The sequence below is a fragment of the Eschrichtius robustus genome, chromosome 18 (assembly GCF_028021215.1).
Source record: "Eschrichtius robustus isolate mEscRob2 chromosome 18, mEscRob2.pri, whole genome shotgun sequence".
Taxonomy (NCBI): Eukaryota; Metazoa; Chordata; class Mammalia; order Artiodactyla; family Eschrichtiidae; genus Eschrichtius; species Eschrichtius robustus.
The window spans coordinates 78,079,314-78,097,000 of NC_090841.1; the positions used below are offsets into that span (position 1 = coordinate 78,079,314).

The following is a 17,687-nucleotide window of genomic DNA, read 5'->3' on the forward strand; positions in this document are numbered from 1 at the left end:
AAACTTTTCCAGCCACTGATGATTTATTCAAAACTAGCTCAAGAAAATTCCAACTCCTACATTTGTCATGACTTCCGTATACTGAATGAAAGCTCTACAGAAATGAAGACAGACATCATCTTCAGAGTCCTCATTCTTGAAAAATGTACAATGTAATAAGTAAGACAACAGAAAAAAGAAGAAAGATAAAAGAAGATGAAGGAAGGGCATCTCATTCAGACTGACGAGCTTAGACGAAGCTTCTTGAATGAGATGAGTGAGAACTATGGGAGTTAGTGGGTGTAGGTCATATGGATAGGACACGAGTAATGGGAAAAGCTCATTGCGGGATGCTTTTCATGGGAACCACGCATAATCTGCAATAATTGCATTATTTACAGTAGTTTCTATTAGATTTAGCTTTGTTGAAATAATGTATAATAAACTGGATTCCAGTTTGAAAAGGTTTGGTTCCAACACAGAAAACAATACAACAGATATTAGCAATTCCATAAACCTATAAATCTCTTTTCCTGATTAAAAGCCACTTTAAAAGGTGGCTTTCAATCTCAATCAGTCCAACCACTATTCTAATTGTGAAGTTGGTTGGATCTTATTGTATCAAATATTGAGCAATAGCAAATGACTTTTGTCTAAAAGTTCTTATTTTAGGAATTCTCTTTTGTAAGCTAGTTTTGTCATCAATATAATGTTTTGTTTTCAGAAATATTTTTCACATGGTTTAATATTGTGAGTAAATTTTCTTATGCTGTAAAAATGTACTTAAGATTAATTATCTGTGGTTCTCACATCATTATAATATGAAATATTATACATACATATATATATATTTAGAAATATGTGTCTCCCTATTGACACAGAAATGTTTTAATGTATGCTACTGCCTTGCTTAGTTAAAAAGATAAACCATTCTCAAACTCTTGTATAATTCCCCTCAATTGTAGCAGCAGGAAAGATGTGTGAAAGACATTTGAAATCCAAACACAGTCAATTAATACTACAATTGTTATCAATATTATGTTTCTTATATTAGACTATGCATTCTCAAAACTCTTGTGGCTAGATATGTATGCTATTGGGAGATACAAAAACAGTACTGCTCTCTTTTGGCCAACTTTTAGTGAGCAATAATCTATAGTCTAAAATCAGATCTATGTTGAATTGGAAAGAGAATCCTAAAAGACTGAACTGGAGATAAGTTGATAATAGATATCAAATTTCCTTAAAAGGAAGAGTTGAAAGCTGAAGAGGTAAGTAGCACTGATAGGGTTGATGGGACCTGAACAGCATCTAATGAGGGCAGGATGGAAAGTCCTGTTCTTATTTCCAAGAACTTGTCTTCTTGAAAAGCCCAGTGACTTTCTCTGGAATAAGGAAAACTAATGAATAGCACTAGCTTTAGTGAGTATAATTCAAACACTACTCTTGAACTGTCATTTTAATATCTCATTTTCTTTTCTGAAGAGTATTTCATGAAATAAAAATTTCTCTCCATAGTGTATTTTCTTCTAAAAGTTAGATTTCTGCTACTGTGTGATAGAATAGACCATAGTTTTTCAATGTGTAGGTTGTGGCCAAGTTTTAGTTGGGCTTTGGAGATTAAAATTCAGATATTTTCATATCAGTTTGGTAGTTTCCAGGCAGCACTCATTAGGTAAACCCCTTTCTGTCTAAATAGAAAAGGTACGTCTCCTACAGGAGTCTGTGGAAACAGTCAAGGAGAGGGCTAATTGGAATAGTATTTCTAGGGACTTCCCTGGAGGTCCAGAGGTTAAGACTCCACGTTTCCACTGCAGGGGTGCAGGGGGCAAGTGTTGGATACCTGGTTGGGGAACTAAGATCCCAGGTGCCTCGCGTGGCCAAAAGAAAGAAAGAAATAGTATTTCTAGTATTTCCTTGGGCCCTTTATCAGCTTCACTTGGTCTTCTTGCTCTCCTAATGTCCTTCCCTCATGTTCCCAGTTTATTTGGTCCGATGCTACTAAGAACAATACCACTAATAATAGCCAAGATTGACTTTACAATTATTATGTCCCAAGTACAGTACTAAATGTTTCAGATGTATTATCTCACTTAATCTTTACAATATGCATGCACACGACAAAGGAAAGATGGAAAATTTGGAAATTGAACTTTGACTTTCATCAAGATCCTCTTCTTTTTCGTTGTGGAGGAAAGATTAGAGCTTTTCATGCTCTGATTGGCCCTTGCATCCCTCACAAAACTTGTCATGGTGCCTTGTATGTAGTAATTCCTCAAGAAGTGTTTGTTAGAAAAATAGGTTTAATATGGTGACTCTGGACCTTGTGCTTTTCAGACTTTGGCTGCTTTGGATGTTCTGTTGTTCCTTTCTTTCAAGCTGTCCTTATTCACAGCTATTCTGCCTGTTACGACGCTTTTCCATATTTTCTGTGGCAGAGGGTCTGCCACAGTAACTGCAGTAATGAGTCACATTTCCCTGTGGCATAGATATCGCTGCCATTGTTTTCCAGGTCAATAAAAGAACCACAAAGTGGCCAAAATGTTCTGCTCCTATCCAAACCATCACATTAACATAAAAATGTGTTAGAAAAGTCTCGTGGTTATAAAGGAATTGCAGTTTTTAACATTATAGTTCCACCTTTAAATACCAAGGGAAATTTCTTAACGGATTTTCGTATGTGATCACTGCCTGTAACAGTATTCTTTTTAGGCCTATGCATTTGCACAGCTTCAGAATATTACATAATTATTACATCTGTTATTGCATGTTTTCCATTAGTGACTTGCAGCAGGAACTCTCCACTCTGTTAATAAGCTCCTAAAATGTATACATTGCGAAGCATGTTTTTAAAGCATTACTTCAACGCAGAATAAACTACTTGCTATATAATAAACGATCTAAACTAATATTTTCTTAATTTAAAATAGGCACACTTAGGTTCATGTTCCATATTTTTCATAGATATTTACTGCTTTGTTTTCTTTTCCTACAGGCAGTGTACCTATTTTGCCTTTACCTGAAGGCATTGTCTTTATTTAATAGAGTAGTTATGTATTCTTTGGAATACCCTGTGTAATACTCTATATGTGATGTGTGATGTGAATTAATGCTTCCCAGAAGCTTTACTGGTGATGCAGTCTCAGGGAAATCTTCCATTTTATCTTAAAATGACATTGTAGCTCTCTTTCTCTTTCTAGTCCAAAACATTTTACCAAAAGCCTGGCTTCAGCTCCAGAGTGAAACAGGCGTGATTAAATTCTGGCCCTGTCACTTTCTATCCCTGGGGACTGGACAAGTTGTTTACACTTTCCATGACGTAGTTTCCAGTATGTAAATCTTGGGATTTTTGTGAAGTTGCCTGGATTTATATTAGCTCAATGCATTTTAGCAATTATTTCTATTTTCAGTAATGTTAATAGTGGTATTTTCAGTACTAGTGAGTTATTACTTAATGTTAGATTTTTTAAAACAAAAAATCATTTTAGAGTAATCTGATGATTTGGCTTGTGTAATTTGAGAGAATTGAAAAACAAATGACAGTGGCTAAACTTGCTTTCTATACAGGCATAACATTTTAGAATAAGTTAAGCTAAACTGTTCAGATGATATACTTACTGTATTTCAACAGCATATAGAGTTTTTCTAAAGCTTGAATTTCAAGTACATATTGTATTTCAAATACAAGTTATATTAAGAACCTGTGGGCACATTTCCTAAAGTAATTTTAAGAACAGCATACAGGCAATATAGAAAGTATAACTGATTTGGTGTCACTGGAAGAGTGGGTTTACAGCTTTGTATTCTTGGTCATCTTTATTCCCTTACTATTTCTATTCAAGTAACTAAAATGATATATTTTTGCTTTTCAGTCACTCAAGACTGCTTGCAATTGATTGCAGACAGTGACACGCCTACCATACGAAAAGGTAATAAAATATTCCCAGGAACGTTTCCACTTAGAATTCAATTCAGTCCAATTACCTGTTCATTTCAAGTCTAAAGATTGTATTCAAACTCCATCTCAAATCACCTATCTGCCTCAAAATTTCTTACAATCAGATTTAAAATAATACATTTATTTAAAATGATTGGGGAGTAAATATTTAGGCTAATGTAATAACCTAACAAAGAGAATTACCTTAAGGATACTAATACGTACAAATTTTAAATAAGTAGCACATGATAAAACAAAATCAGTACTAAATCAAATTCAGTATTTTATTATTTAGAAATGATTTTGGCTTCTATGGTGCCTCAAGATCCTCTTCACAAATATTCATTCTCTGTTATATTAGGTTGTAGAATATTACAATAGGATGAAGATAAAACTGAACATACATTTTATATTAATTTATCAATAAGTATATGTACAAATAAGTATAACATTTTTGTGATAAATCTCCAGTGTGAAATTATTGCTTTATATTTTACATATACTGGTTAAAAACATGCAATGTTCCAGTTACTGTGTGGGTATTGGGGCTCAGCAGTGAAACATATATATAGGTCCTCATTTTTATGGAATTTACCTTCTCATGAAGGGAAAACAGAAAAGCAAACAAATGAATGAGTAAAATGTAGAATGATAAAATTAAATGGTATGGAGAAAAATAAAGCAGGCGGGGGGCAAGGGAATATTTGAGTTGTGAACCACAAGGGGGAGTTCAGAAGTGTCAGGAAGTTAAGCTGGGGGCCAGGAGTGGAGACACAAGAAAGATAATGAATTTGGATTGGCCTTTGCAATGATTCCTGGGAATGCTATCTTTCATCTGTATTCTTCTATGTGACTTAATTATCCTAAATGTAACCCAAATACTAAAATACTTGAAATTCTCTTATTATTTATTGTTCTGCATTTTCCAAAGTCATATGTTTGCAACTTTTATTAGGTAGCAAATTGTTCCCTAAGAATTAAGATAGAGCCAGAAGGAGACCCTAAGGACCAATTAAAAAATATAACTTGGAAAAGGTTTGTTTTACACATTTGGCCAAAACCAAAAATGCTGTAAATCATGCAAAAAAATGCAGCTGCTACTCCACTGTGAGCTTGAATTTCACAGAGTTGTGATCTTCCTGGTGTGGTGGCTGCTCTACATTGATCCTCCTTGGAAGATCTGGGTGCTTATCTGGGTGCTTTGCCATTTGGGCTGATGCGTTATGATGCCAGTAAACCTTGAACGTGCAAATGTTAGGGTGTGTGGACATTTCAGCAGTGCTGCATCCTGTAAGTTTTGGTATGTTGTGTTTTCATTTTTATTTGTCTTAAGATATTTTTTGATTTACCTTTTGATTTCTTTTTTGACTCCCTGGTTGTTCGGGAGTGTATTGTTTAATTTCCACATATTTGTGAGTTTTTCAAATTTTCTCCTGTTACTGATTTCTGGTTTCAGACCATTTTAGTCGGAAAAGATGCTTGATATGATTTCAGTCTTCTTTAATTTGTTAAGACTTATTTTGTGTCCTAACATTTCATCCATCTTAGAGAATTTTCCTTGTGCACTTAAGAATGTATATTTTGCTACAGTAGGATAGAATGTTCTCTATATATCTGTTAAGTTCGTTTGGTCTGTAGGGTTGTTCAAGTATGCTATATCCTTACTGATTTTCTTTTGGGTGATCTATCCATTGTTGAAAATGGGGTACTGAATTATCCTATTGTTGTTGTATTGCTGTCTATTTCTTCCTTCAGATCTGTTAATATTTGTTTTACAAATTTAGGAGCTCCACTGTTGAGTGCATATATATTTATATTTGTTATATCCCCTTGATGAACTGATCCATTTATCATTACATAATGACCCTCTTTGTCTCATGTGACAGGTTTTGACTTAAAGTCTATTTTGTCTGATTTAAGAAAAGCCACTTCTTCTTTCTTGTTTACCATTTGAATGGCATATTGTTTTCCAACCCTTCACTTTCAGTCTATGTGTGTCCTTAAAGCTACAGTGAGTCTATTGTAGGCAACATATGGTTGGATTTTGTTCTTTCCAATCCATTCAACCACTCTATGCGTTTTGACTGGGGAATTTAATCCATTTACATTTAAAGTAATTATTGATAGTGAAGACTTATTATTTCCCTTTTGTTAATTGTTTTCTGGCTGTTTCACAGTTCATTTTTTCCTTTCTTCCTCTCTTAATGTCTTTCTCTGTGTTCTTTGATTATTTTTTGTAGTGGTATGCTTTGATTCTCTTTACATTTTGTGTATCTACTACAGGTTTTTATTTCTGCTAACCATGGGGTTTACGTAAAACAACCTAGTGATAATAGTCTACTTTAAGCTAATAACAACTTAACTTTGATCTTATGCCAGAACTGCACTGTTACTTCTCCCTCCCCTACACTTTAGCTTGTTAATGTGACAACTTACATCTGCTTATCTTGTGTATGTATTAACACATTATTGTAGTCATAATTCTTTTTTTAAAAAATACTTTTGTCTTTTAGCTTTTATATTTACTAGAGTTGAAAGTGATTCACAACTCATTATAGCCATTTCTCTCAGGTTGTTTACTGGAGATTTTTTTTCTTCCTTTGTGTTGTGTTTTCTCGATTCCTCATATTCCTTGTAGATTTGCTTTGTTGTCTGTGCGTTTGAAGAAGCAGCTACTTCTCCCCATCTTCTTGGACTGATTTTGACTGGGATACACTTTCACTGTCAGCAGTGCTCAGTGATAGTCACTCTAAGGCTGGGAGCAAAGCCCCTTTGCCTCCTTCCTTCCCTCCTGAGGAAAAGTATCAGTTCTCTGCTTTTCCACAATCATGACAAAAAAATTGCTGACTATAAGGGGATGCACTCCCCTTTTTTGCTTCTAACTGTCTCAAGGGACCAAGATCTTTTGATTGTTCAGTGCTCAGTATGAGGCAAGATAGAAACCAGTTCCTCAGAAGGCACCCTGGGAGGCCATGAGGCCTTGTACACAGTCCAACCTCACCATCCCTCCATGCGAGCATCATGGGCTGAGGCAGTCTTCTTGGGGTGGAGCTGAGCCTATTTGGAGGAGGGACTGATGTGAGTAAATTGAAATTGCTTTTCTTACCTGTATCAATATGACTGCTTCTCAGTTTGTGCTCCTCTAGGCTGCTTCTACTTCTTAGCTGGATCCTGAATGTCTCTTCACGGTATTTTGATAACAATATTATTGTTAAATCAGCATTTCTGTGGAGGGATGAGGGGTAAGTCTCCCTACTCTACCATGTTACTGGCATAATTCCTCATTCAGAACCTTAAGTATGTCATCCCACTGCCTTTTGATTACATAGTTTCAAGTAAGAAATCAGCTGTTAATCTTATAGAGCATCCCTTGTACTTGAGGAATTGCTTTTCTCTTGCTACTTTCAAAATTCTGTGCTTGCCTTTGTCTCTCAGCTGCTAGTTATAATGCATCTTGGTATGGCTCTCTTTAAGTTTATTCTCCTTGAAATTCATTCAGCTTTGTGGATATGTAGATTCATTCTTTCTACAAAGTTGGGAAGAGTTTGGCCATTATTTTTTCAAATATTCTTTCTGCATTTTCTCTTCTTCTTCTGGGACTCCTATAATGCATATATTAGTCTGATTGAGAGTGTCCTATGGGTCCTTGATGCTCTTTTCACTTCCTTTTATTCCTTTTTATTTCTGCTACTCAGACTGGATAATCTCAACTGTCCTATATTCAAGTTTGCTGATTCCATCTTCTGCCTGGTGAAGTCTGCTGTGTAACCTCTCCAGTAAAAATTTTATTTCAGCTATTTTAATTTTTAGCTCCACAAGTTCTTTTTAAAGAAAGAGTTTGGTTCCTTTTACAATAATTTTTATCTCTTAACTGATAGTGTCTATTTGTTCATACACTTTTCTCCCAGTTTTCTTAAGTTCTCTGTCCATGGTATCCTTTAGCTCTTTAAACATTTAAAATATGTAATATCTTTGTCTAGTAAGTCCAATATCTGGGCTTCCTCAGAAATGGTTTCTGCCAATGTTTTTCCCTGTGAATGGTCCATAATTTTCTGTTTGTTTGTATGCTTTATATTTTTCTTTGTAAATTGGACAATTTGAATATTACAGTGTGGTAACTCTGGAAATCCCATCCCCAGGGTTTGCTGCTGTTGATTGTGTGGGCTGCAGTTGTCCATTTGTTTATTGAATTTTCCAAAATATTTTTTCAAAAAATAAACTGTACTCCTTGTTCTGTATGGTCACTGAAGTCTTTTTTCTGTTATCTCTGCAGTAATCCTGTTGGAGATTCTTTTATCTCCAATCCTAATCCTGATAGAGATTTACTTTAATGCCAGGAACCAAAACCAAAACCACCACCAACAACAAAAACCAAACTCCCTTTTTCTGAGCAGATAATCTCTGGTCTGGGGCACTCCTTCAACATTTAGCTAGGCTACCAGCAACTGTGCCTTAGACTTCCCATCCTGCTTGAGCAAAAAGCAAAGATCAACTAGAGATGTTAGCTTAGGGTTCTTTCAGGTGTTTTCTGAACATGCATCCTGCTCTGGTCGTGCACAATCCACTGCAGATTCCTTGGTGTATGTGGTAACACTTCAAAGCCCTTATTCCTTGAAGTATCTTCCTCCTTAGCCTCATCCTTCTCAGGCTTTTTGTCAGTCTGCTGCCTGCCCTATCCACTGTTCCTTGTTACAGGTGGCGACAGGTAGTGTATTTCTGTAAAGCTTTTGACTGACATCAGTCTGAGGAGCTGCTCCCATCTAGAGGGAAAGTCCAGGCAGGTCAAAATCCAGAGTCACAGTGTTTTGAGAACAAAGTGAGTATTGCACTTCCTGGCATCAGCAAGACACCAACCGGAACTCAGGCCACCATCTCCATGGCTGCCACTAAGCTGGAGAATGAGGGGTGGTACATGAGTAAGCAAAAATACCACAATACTTTCTTACTGAAATTTACGCCTTGTTTCATTAAACACTCCCTTGGTTTCTATAAGTTTTTTACTAGATTTCATATATCCAAAAACATGGATTCTATAAGTTCTTGCAAGCTTAATTGCTGCCTTAGCAAAGGGACTTTTCTTTTTCTTTTTCTTTTTTTGATTTTTGAATTTTATTTTATTTATTTTTTTATACAACAGGTTCTTATTAGTTATCCATTTTATACATATTAGTGTATATATGTCAATCCCAATCTCCCAATTCATCACACCACTACCACCCCCCATGCCACTATCCCCCCTTGATGTCCATACGTTTGTTCTCTACATCTGTGTCTCAATTTCTGCCCTGCAAACTGGTTCATCTGTACCATTTTTCTAGGTTCCACATATATGTGTTAATATACGATATTTGTTTTTCTCTTTCTGACTTACTTCACTCTGTATGACAGTCTCTAGATCCATCCACGTCTCTACAAATGACCCAATTTCGTTCCTTTTTATGGCTGAGTAATATTCCATTGTATATATGTACCACATCTTCTTTATCCATTCGTCTGTCGATGGGCATTTAGGTTGCTTCCATGGCCTGGCTATTGTAAATAGTGCTGCAATGAACATTGGGGTGCATGTGTCTTTTTGAATTATGGTTTTCTCTGGATATATGCCCAGTAGTGGGATTGCTGGGTCACATGGTAATTCTATTTTTAGTTTTTTAAGAAACCTCCATACTGTTCTCCATAGTGGCTGTAGCAATTTACATTCCCACCAACAGTGCAAGAGGGTTCCCTTTTCTCCACACCCTCTCCAGCATTTGTTGTTTGTAGATTTTCTGATGATTCCCATTCTAACTGGTGTGAGGTGGTACCTCATTGTAGTTTTGATTTGCATTTCTCTAATAAGTAGTGATGTTGAGCAGCTTTTCATGTGCTTCGTGGCCATCTGTATGTCTTCTTTGGAAAAATGTCTATTTAGGTCTTCTGCCCATTTTTGGATTGAGTTGTTTGTTTTTTTGATACGGAGCTGCATGAGCTGCTTGTAAATTTTGGAGATTAATCCTTTGTCAGTTGCCTCATTTGCAAATATTTTCTCCCATTCTGAGGGTTGTCTTTTCATCTTGTTTGTAGTTTCCTTTGCTTTGCAAAAGCTTTTAAGTTTCATTAGGTCCCATTTGTTTATTTTTGTTTTTATTTCCATTACTCTAGGAGGTGGATCAAAAAAGATCTTGCTGTGATTTATGTCAAAGAGTGTTCTTCCTATGTTTTCCTCTAAGAGTTTTATAGTATCCGGTCTTACATTTAGGTCTCTAATCCATTTTGAGTTTATTTTTGTGTATGGTGTTAGGGGGTGTTCTAATTTCATTCTTTTACATGGAGCTGTCCAGTTTTCCCAGCACCACTTATTGAAGAGACTGTCTTTTCTCCATTGTATACCCTTGCCTCCGCAAAGGGACTTATTTTTGAGCTTTCTACTCTGTCATTTTTCATGATGTTACTCTGACATCTATAATTAAATCTTTAGATAATATATATTGATTGTCTACTCTGGTCTGTAATAAAATTAAATATGATTTTTCTTTATTTTCTCTGTCATTCCTGTCCTCCACCATCCATTTTTTGGATAGTGATATTATATTTCTTAATGATCATCTACATACTGTTACAATGTTTATATTTCTATTACTTGATCTCTCAACTTTAATTTATATCCTTTGAGCCCCAGCTGTTACAAATGAGGCAATTGATGAATTTACTGTCAACATTTTTTTCTCCACTACTTCCCAGCATTTGCTAGTTATATAATCTCTACATTGTCATGGCATAAAACTGTTTTATTCTTTATCATCAAACCATCCTCTTTATGTGTTTTTACAGTAAATATATTCAATACCCATTGCAAGTCCTTTTGCTATGGTTTCCTCATTCATATCTTAGTTTCCTGAATTTCGTTTTCTACTAGTTTATTCAAAATCGCCACAGGAGAACAATGCTCTTTTAGTGTTTACATTAATAAAGCTGTTTCCTTGTAGTTTTTATACTTTAAGGACAGATGCCTGGGTATGAAATCCTCAGTTTACCCTTTCTTTACCTGGGTAACTTGTAGGAATTTCTCCAGTGTCTTTTGCCTTTGGCATTATATGCACTTGGAAGAAAACTAAAGTAAGAGAAAATTTTCTTCTCATAAGTGGCTTGACTATCTTGCCTAGTTACACAAAGAATTATATATTTACCTTAAAATTTCAGTACTTATTTTATTATATATCTGAAGGTAGACTATTGTGGTGGGTAGAAATATATTTCCTCAGACATGTCCACACTGTAATCCCTGAAACCTGTGAGTTTATTACCTCACCTGGCAAAAGGGACTTTGAAGATGTGATTAAGATAAGGAATGTGGGCATATTATCCTGGATTATCTGGGTGGTCCCAGTATAATCACAAAGATCCTTGTTATGAGGGAGTTAACAGGGTCAGAGTCAGAGAAGGTGATGTGGCGATGAAAACAGAGTTCAGAATGATGTGATTGCTGTCTGGGAAGAGGAAGGGCCACAAGCCCAGAAAAGCAGGCAGACTGTAGAAGCTGGAAAAGGCAAGGGATGGGCATTCCAGTGTCCAGAAAGAACACAACTTGCCAACACCTTGATTTTTGCCCAGTGAGACTTCTGCTGTTTCAAATGGGAGATAATAAATGTGTATTGTTTTAAGCCACTAAGTTTGTGGTAATTTGTTACAGCTGCAATAAGAAACTAATAAAACTCTGAATCAACTTTCCCTAACACATAATGGGACTTTTAATTCTGCAGTAGCTCTAAGTGGTTGTTCTGCTTGACTTTTTGTTGTTTTTGTTTTGTCTCTCTGGGTTCCAATTATGTACATGCTGGTAATTCTTTACCTATCTTTTATATTCTATAGTTTTACAATTTTTCTCAAATTCTTAACTCTTTTTTTTAAATTTCCATCTCATTTTGTTTTGTATGAAACCTATTTTCCCTTCTGAAACTTTTACTTTTACTTTCATTTAAGTGAGCACTTTCCCTCCCTAATTTCCCAAATTCTTTTAGCTGATATTGACATTTCCTGTATTGTTTGTTTGTAGATTTCTGTGTGTGTGTGCGGGACTCATCACCTTTAGTGAGTTGATTTTGCTGACTCTATGTGAACTTTGCTGCTTCCAGGCCATTGACTATTTCCTTTGCTTCTTCTCTTCACTTTTATGCTCAGCTTCAGTGTGATCTCAGTTGCTTTTGGCATCCCTTGCAGTTATTTTGGAGAACACACATCTACGTTTCATAGGATTTACAGGAGGTAAAAAAGGAGAGATGTGATTTCCACAATCATATTGATAGTGGAAGTCTCTTGTTTATTCTGTTTTTCAACATAATTATTTCATAGAGGCAAGGATGAGATTTAATCTCACAGTAGAATTTGACACTTATTGATTCCCTTCTTTTTGAAACACGTGCTTTTCTTGGTTTGTTTCTCCAACCATGTTCCTAGCTTTTTTGGCCACTGCTTTTTCAACTTCTTTGCAGATTATTCTTAAATTTCTTAGTATTGATGTTTTTCAGACCTCTGACACAGTCCCATTCTCTTCATTCTTATTTCTTTGGCATTCCTAAATCCTCCTATGTTGTCACTTAACATGCATGTGTGATGGCTTAACTGTAGATCTTTAGCCCAGATGACTTTTCCGAGATCCAAGCCTATATATACTTCTGTCTAGTTAACATCTTTTCCTGAGTATCTTGGTGGCATATCAGCGTGAACTCTTTAGAACTTTTCCCCAAGTCTGGTCTTTTTCCAGTGTCTCCTATTTCAGTAAGTGCTGACCACGTCTTCAGCTGTTCAATCCAGAATTCTGGGTGTCATTCTTGACTGCTTCCTCGAAGTCAGTACGTTAATCTCAAAACTTTATCAGTGATTCCTCATATATATAATTTGAACTAATCTGTTTTTCTTCATTTTCATTTCACCATCCTAGTATAAACCACCATCATCTCTCACCTTGGCTGGTTTCCTTGCCTCCAGTTTTGCACATTTCTTACCTGGAAACTACATAGAGATGTTTCTAAAACACAGATATAGTCATTTTTTCCCCACTGCTCACAGCCCCTACAGGGCTTCTCATTGCCCTTCTGGTAGCTCAGCCTGCATGGCTCTGCCTGTCTGGCTTCTGTTTCTGTTGATTGTCCTAGTCTTGCCTCATCTACAGAATCAGGCATATGATTACATGGATTTCACTGCTAAACTATATTTGTTCAATAAAAAAAAAAAAATCCCTATTTCTTTTTTAAAAATCCCTATTTCTTAAATTGGTTTACTTAATCTATCTTCAAAAAATATTATTAGTATCTTCTCCCTTAAAACTATTTCCAGGAGTTTTAAGATAATAAAATAGAAAATCAGGAGAAATAACCAAATGTGATAGCTGTGATTGACAGCTGCTCTCTGGAGCATTTATATTCAATTACTGAGGGAAATAACACTGGAAGTATAAATATTTGGGAGGAAATTTCCTATTCATAAAATAGAATAGAAAACAAATATTAATGAAATAGATCTGATTTTCCTATACAAATTTGTCGTCCTAAAATTTATCTATAGGTCTTTCATATATGTCAGTACAGGAAAGATCTACTCTTTCAAAAGCAGGCATTTTCAGAAATACATGTAAATTATTTTTACATTTAAATACTGGCATTATTTTTATTTAATTTCACATATTAATGTACACAGTAATTTATTAAGTTTTCCAAAACATTTAAATATATCAAGTATTTAAAGCTGAGTGGAGCTGGGAAGTTCACACTGTATATACCAAGATATATCAGTATTTTAGCTGTTGACTAGCAAAATTAAGCATTAATACTCCTAGAATTTACTTCCCCTGACTGAAATAAAAACGCACAATATAAGATCTATGAGTTGGAGTTCATTCTGTGTCTTATTGAGGACTATAGCCCGGGAGACAGCCTCTCAGATAGCTCTGAGAAACAGTTCCAAAAAGGCAAGGGAGGAACCTGGATATATCTAATTTTTTTTTTTTTTCTGGAAAAAAATGTTTAGTCGAACATCAAAAGACGACTGCTAATCGCAAAGCATAGACTCTCAGTTTAATGACTTTAGTGCTTTTCTGTGTATGAGGAGAAGATGTAAGAATCTGTGGTCGTTGAGATTTTTCCTTTCCAAATTCCTAAATACTATAAGGAGTGATTCATACTAGTTTAGATAAGCATCCTACGGAATAGTCATTTAGTGCATATTTTCTCGTTAGCATCTATCTGTGGTCTAACTAGCAGGCAAAAAAATCTAAGTGAGTTTTAAGCTGTAGAAACGGGCTTCCCTGGTGGCGCAGTGGCTGAGAATCTGCCTGCCAATGCAGGGGACACGGGTTCGAGCCCTGGTCTGGGAAGATCCCACATGCCACAGAGCAGCTAGGCCTGTGAGCCACAATTACTGAGCCTGCGCGTCTGGAGCCTGTGCTTCGCAATGGGAGAGGCCGCGATAGTGAGAGGCCCGCGCACCGCGATGAAGAGTGGCCCCCGCTCGCCGCAACTAGAGAAAGCCCTCGCACAGAAACGGAGACCCAACACAGCCATAAATAAATAAATAAATACATAAATTTGTTAAAAAGAAAAAAAAAGGTGTAGGAACATAACATTTATGCTTAAGTTTATAATTACTTTAGCTTTTAATTAATTGTTCAGTCTGTTTTCTTAAATTAAAAATTCATTGAGCAGCACATGTTGATTGAGTGCATACTGTGTGCTAGGCGCCATTCTTGGCGTCCGGGTTTCCAGCTGTGACTACAGCATAGTAATTGCCTTGGCCTAATAGAGTATCATCCGTGTGTGTGTGTGTGTGTGTGCACACACGCGTATGTGTGAGGGTGGGGTTGGGAGGAGACACATAGACAGTATATAAAGACAAGTAAATGTATACTCTCTCTCTCTTTAATAAGAATATTTCCAGCGAGGTATGATGAAATGCCAAAAGCAAAAGAGTAAATAAGAATATAAACCTAATAACTACTTGTTTTTCTTTCTATTATGACAATACAGCAGTGGAATTTGGTAAGAACTGCCTAATTTTATAGATATAAGTATTGTATAAAGAAATAGGGGATCAGTTTCAAGTATGGCAAAAAAGTTTTTTTAGTCAATAAATATCTCTAGTCAGAATATAAACAAGCAGTTTTAGAAATATGTGTTTTATTTCAAGAGTTCGTATTACCTCTATAGTGGAGGGTGTTTCATTTCCAAGAGTTTCAGTAAGCAGGTAATAAAATGCTTTTAAAAAACAATCGAATGCTAGTGACTAATTGCCTAGTACCCCACCATTTTGAATTATTTTATGTTTAAAGTTGAATTAGTTAACTCAATAAATATTTGCTGCATCTGCTGTGGGCCAGGTATCATTTTAGGCCCTGGGGAAACAGCAGGGAACCAAACAGAAACAGTCCCCAAACTCAGAGAAATTAGAGTCTATGATGTGTATAGTTTTGAAGGGGAAGGAAAGCCCTTTGTGGTCAGAGTACCAAATAAGTATCACTTCCATGAAAACAATCACGTTCAGTCATCAGCTTACATTTTACAATAATAACAACCATGATATTAATTTTTCCTCATGTTTTCAGAACTCTACCTTAAAGAATGCTTTGGGCACGTGATCTTTATTTAAACAGAACTAAAAACTACGTCATTATAATCTTTTCACCGAAATAATATTTTATAAAAACAGGTGGTGATGAGATTACCTCTGTTATTTGTAAATGAGGAGATCTTTATTCGTGGACTGTCATTACCCAGTGTGTGGCACTGGAGAGTTTTCATTTAAGGAAATGGTTTCTCAGAGACCATCTTTGTGGACAGCAGATTGGGGAGATCAGACCTGCCTCATGTGTCAGGGGGAGCATTCACTCCTCCTGAGAGATGGAGCCATTCAGGGGAGCACAGGAGAGGAGTGGAGATCTGTGGGGTCCCCTCCTGCTGCTTCCTCTCTCCTCTCTCCACCCACCCCTCCCTCTCAGCTCTCTCCCTCTGTCTGTGGAATGTGATCTTGGAGGGCTGCCTTAAGGAATTGTTTCATTGTAACTTGAATTCACAGTGTAGTGGCTTTGTTGCACCACTCAGGCTCTTAATTCCTCAGAAATATTCAGAAAATATGTGGTTCTTCTTTTGTATTCTTCCCTCGAGAATCCTATTTGGGAAAAGTTCAAGTAGGATGGTTTTGCCTTGGGGACACCATTGAAGTGGGCATGTCCACTTAGCAATTGTATTTATGAACATGAAAGCATTGTCAACTATTGCATCCTAGGGCGCCCCCTTAGGAAAATCCACAGGGGAAAATTTCCTTTATGCTCAATCTAGGACAAGTTGTTCTTTTCTTGAGCTTCTGTCATACCGTCTTGTAGACTTCTGAATTTTATTATTGATTTTGTTTCTCTTTTTGTTATGACCAAGGTGAAGCTTGGGGACACATGTGGTCCAACATTGCCAATTATATGGGAACATTTTTTGTATGATTTTAGACTACCACAGTTTCATTTTACTATTTTTTTCTTGTACTGCCATTTCCCTAATCTTCTTTTCCCTTACTTTATGCCATTTTATTTATACCCCAAATTTCCCAGCCCCTAGCCTCAGGGTCCGCTGTTTACTCCAATATATGCATAACATGATGGTGGGAAATCCAGTGACCTTAGCGTGTGAATTCACCGGAAAGTAGTGTTTACTCTTTCAGTGGGCATTCCGGCTCAGCCATCTGCACCCCTTTTGCCGACGCATTTCTTTGGCCTCTGTCTTCTCTCTGCCTCTTTATCCGACTCTTGAGAACCGTGGCTCTCCTGCCACTCCCCAAGTGATGTTTGAGAGATAGTGGAGGAGAATTGGTGTATTGAACAGAAACCACTTCAACTTGAACATTACGGATGATTATCACAACATTCCTGGACCATTTCCTAGGAGAGGTTGCGTCTCAGTAATTTCTCTCCCTCTCCTTAAGCTCTGTCTTATTGCCATGTTGGGGAGAGGGTGGCTTCCTCCCCATATTCTTTGCTAAACTCTCCACGTACAAACTCCCTCCTCTCTGGGAACTGGAGGGGAGCAAAATTTGCTGTCCCAAAATGTGTCTCTTTGACATGAGGATTAATTTAGGCTGATTATTTTTAGCGATTATTTTTAAGAAGACTCAGGAAGTTTTTCTTGTTACCTCTCCCCTTAACTGCCTAAAAGAATTTGGATAGAGGACTTGTTCCTAGAACAGAGCCATCATGAGAGACGCCTGCAAAGAATATGGGCTGAGGGTAGTGGGGGAGACTCTGGTAGGGCTTAGCGACCAGAGCCCACTCTGTGTCCCACTGTCTCTGGTGGCCCAGCAGACATTTGTTTTTCCATCTCTTTGTGAACCCGTACCCCCAACATCCTCCTTTGTCTTTAGCTGAAGATAGTATTCAAAGTGAGGGCTTTGCCCACTTTGAGGAGTTACTCAGTCTTCCTGGGACTCTCCCATGTATGCATATTATTAAACTTTTGTGTGATTTTCTCCTGTTGATCTGTCTCATGTCAGTTTAATTCTTAGACCAGCCAGAAGAACCAAGAAGGGTAGAGGAAAATCTCTTCCTCCCCAACAGAATCAAAGGAGAACCAAAAATTTCTCTTGGTGTGTTATTCAGAGACAGTTTGTCCATTTTTTTGGCCTCAAACTGTCCCATCCAGACCAGACTATATTTTGAAAATTGCTGAAATACAGAAGAAATCAAAACCCCAGACATTACATATGAAGTGTTTGCTTTCAAGTTCCTGTATCTGATAATTGCCTGGGTGAGTATATAAAT

General features: G+C 36.7%; 1 protein-coding gene across 4 annotated transcripts in view; it reads left to right on the forward strand.

The window, feature by feature from the left end:
* TNFSF13B (TNF superfamily member 13b) overlaps positions 1 to 17,687 on the forward strand; it is an 84,054-nt gene that overhangs the window by 61,999 nt on the left and 4,368 nt on the right. For all 4 annotated transcript variants that reach the window (XM_068526820.1, XM_068526821.1, XM_068526823.1 and 1 more), the window contains one exon: positions 3,852 to 3,908. In XM_068526820.1, coding sequence (XP_068382921.1) covers positions 3,852 to 3,908 — 57 coding nt within the window. The remainder of the gene's footprint in view (positions 1 to 3,851; positions 3,909 to 17,687) is intronic.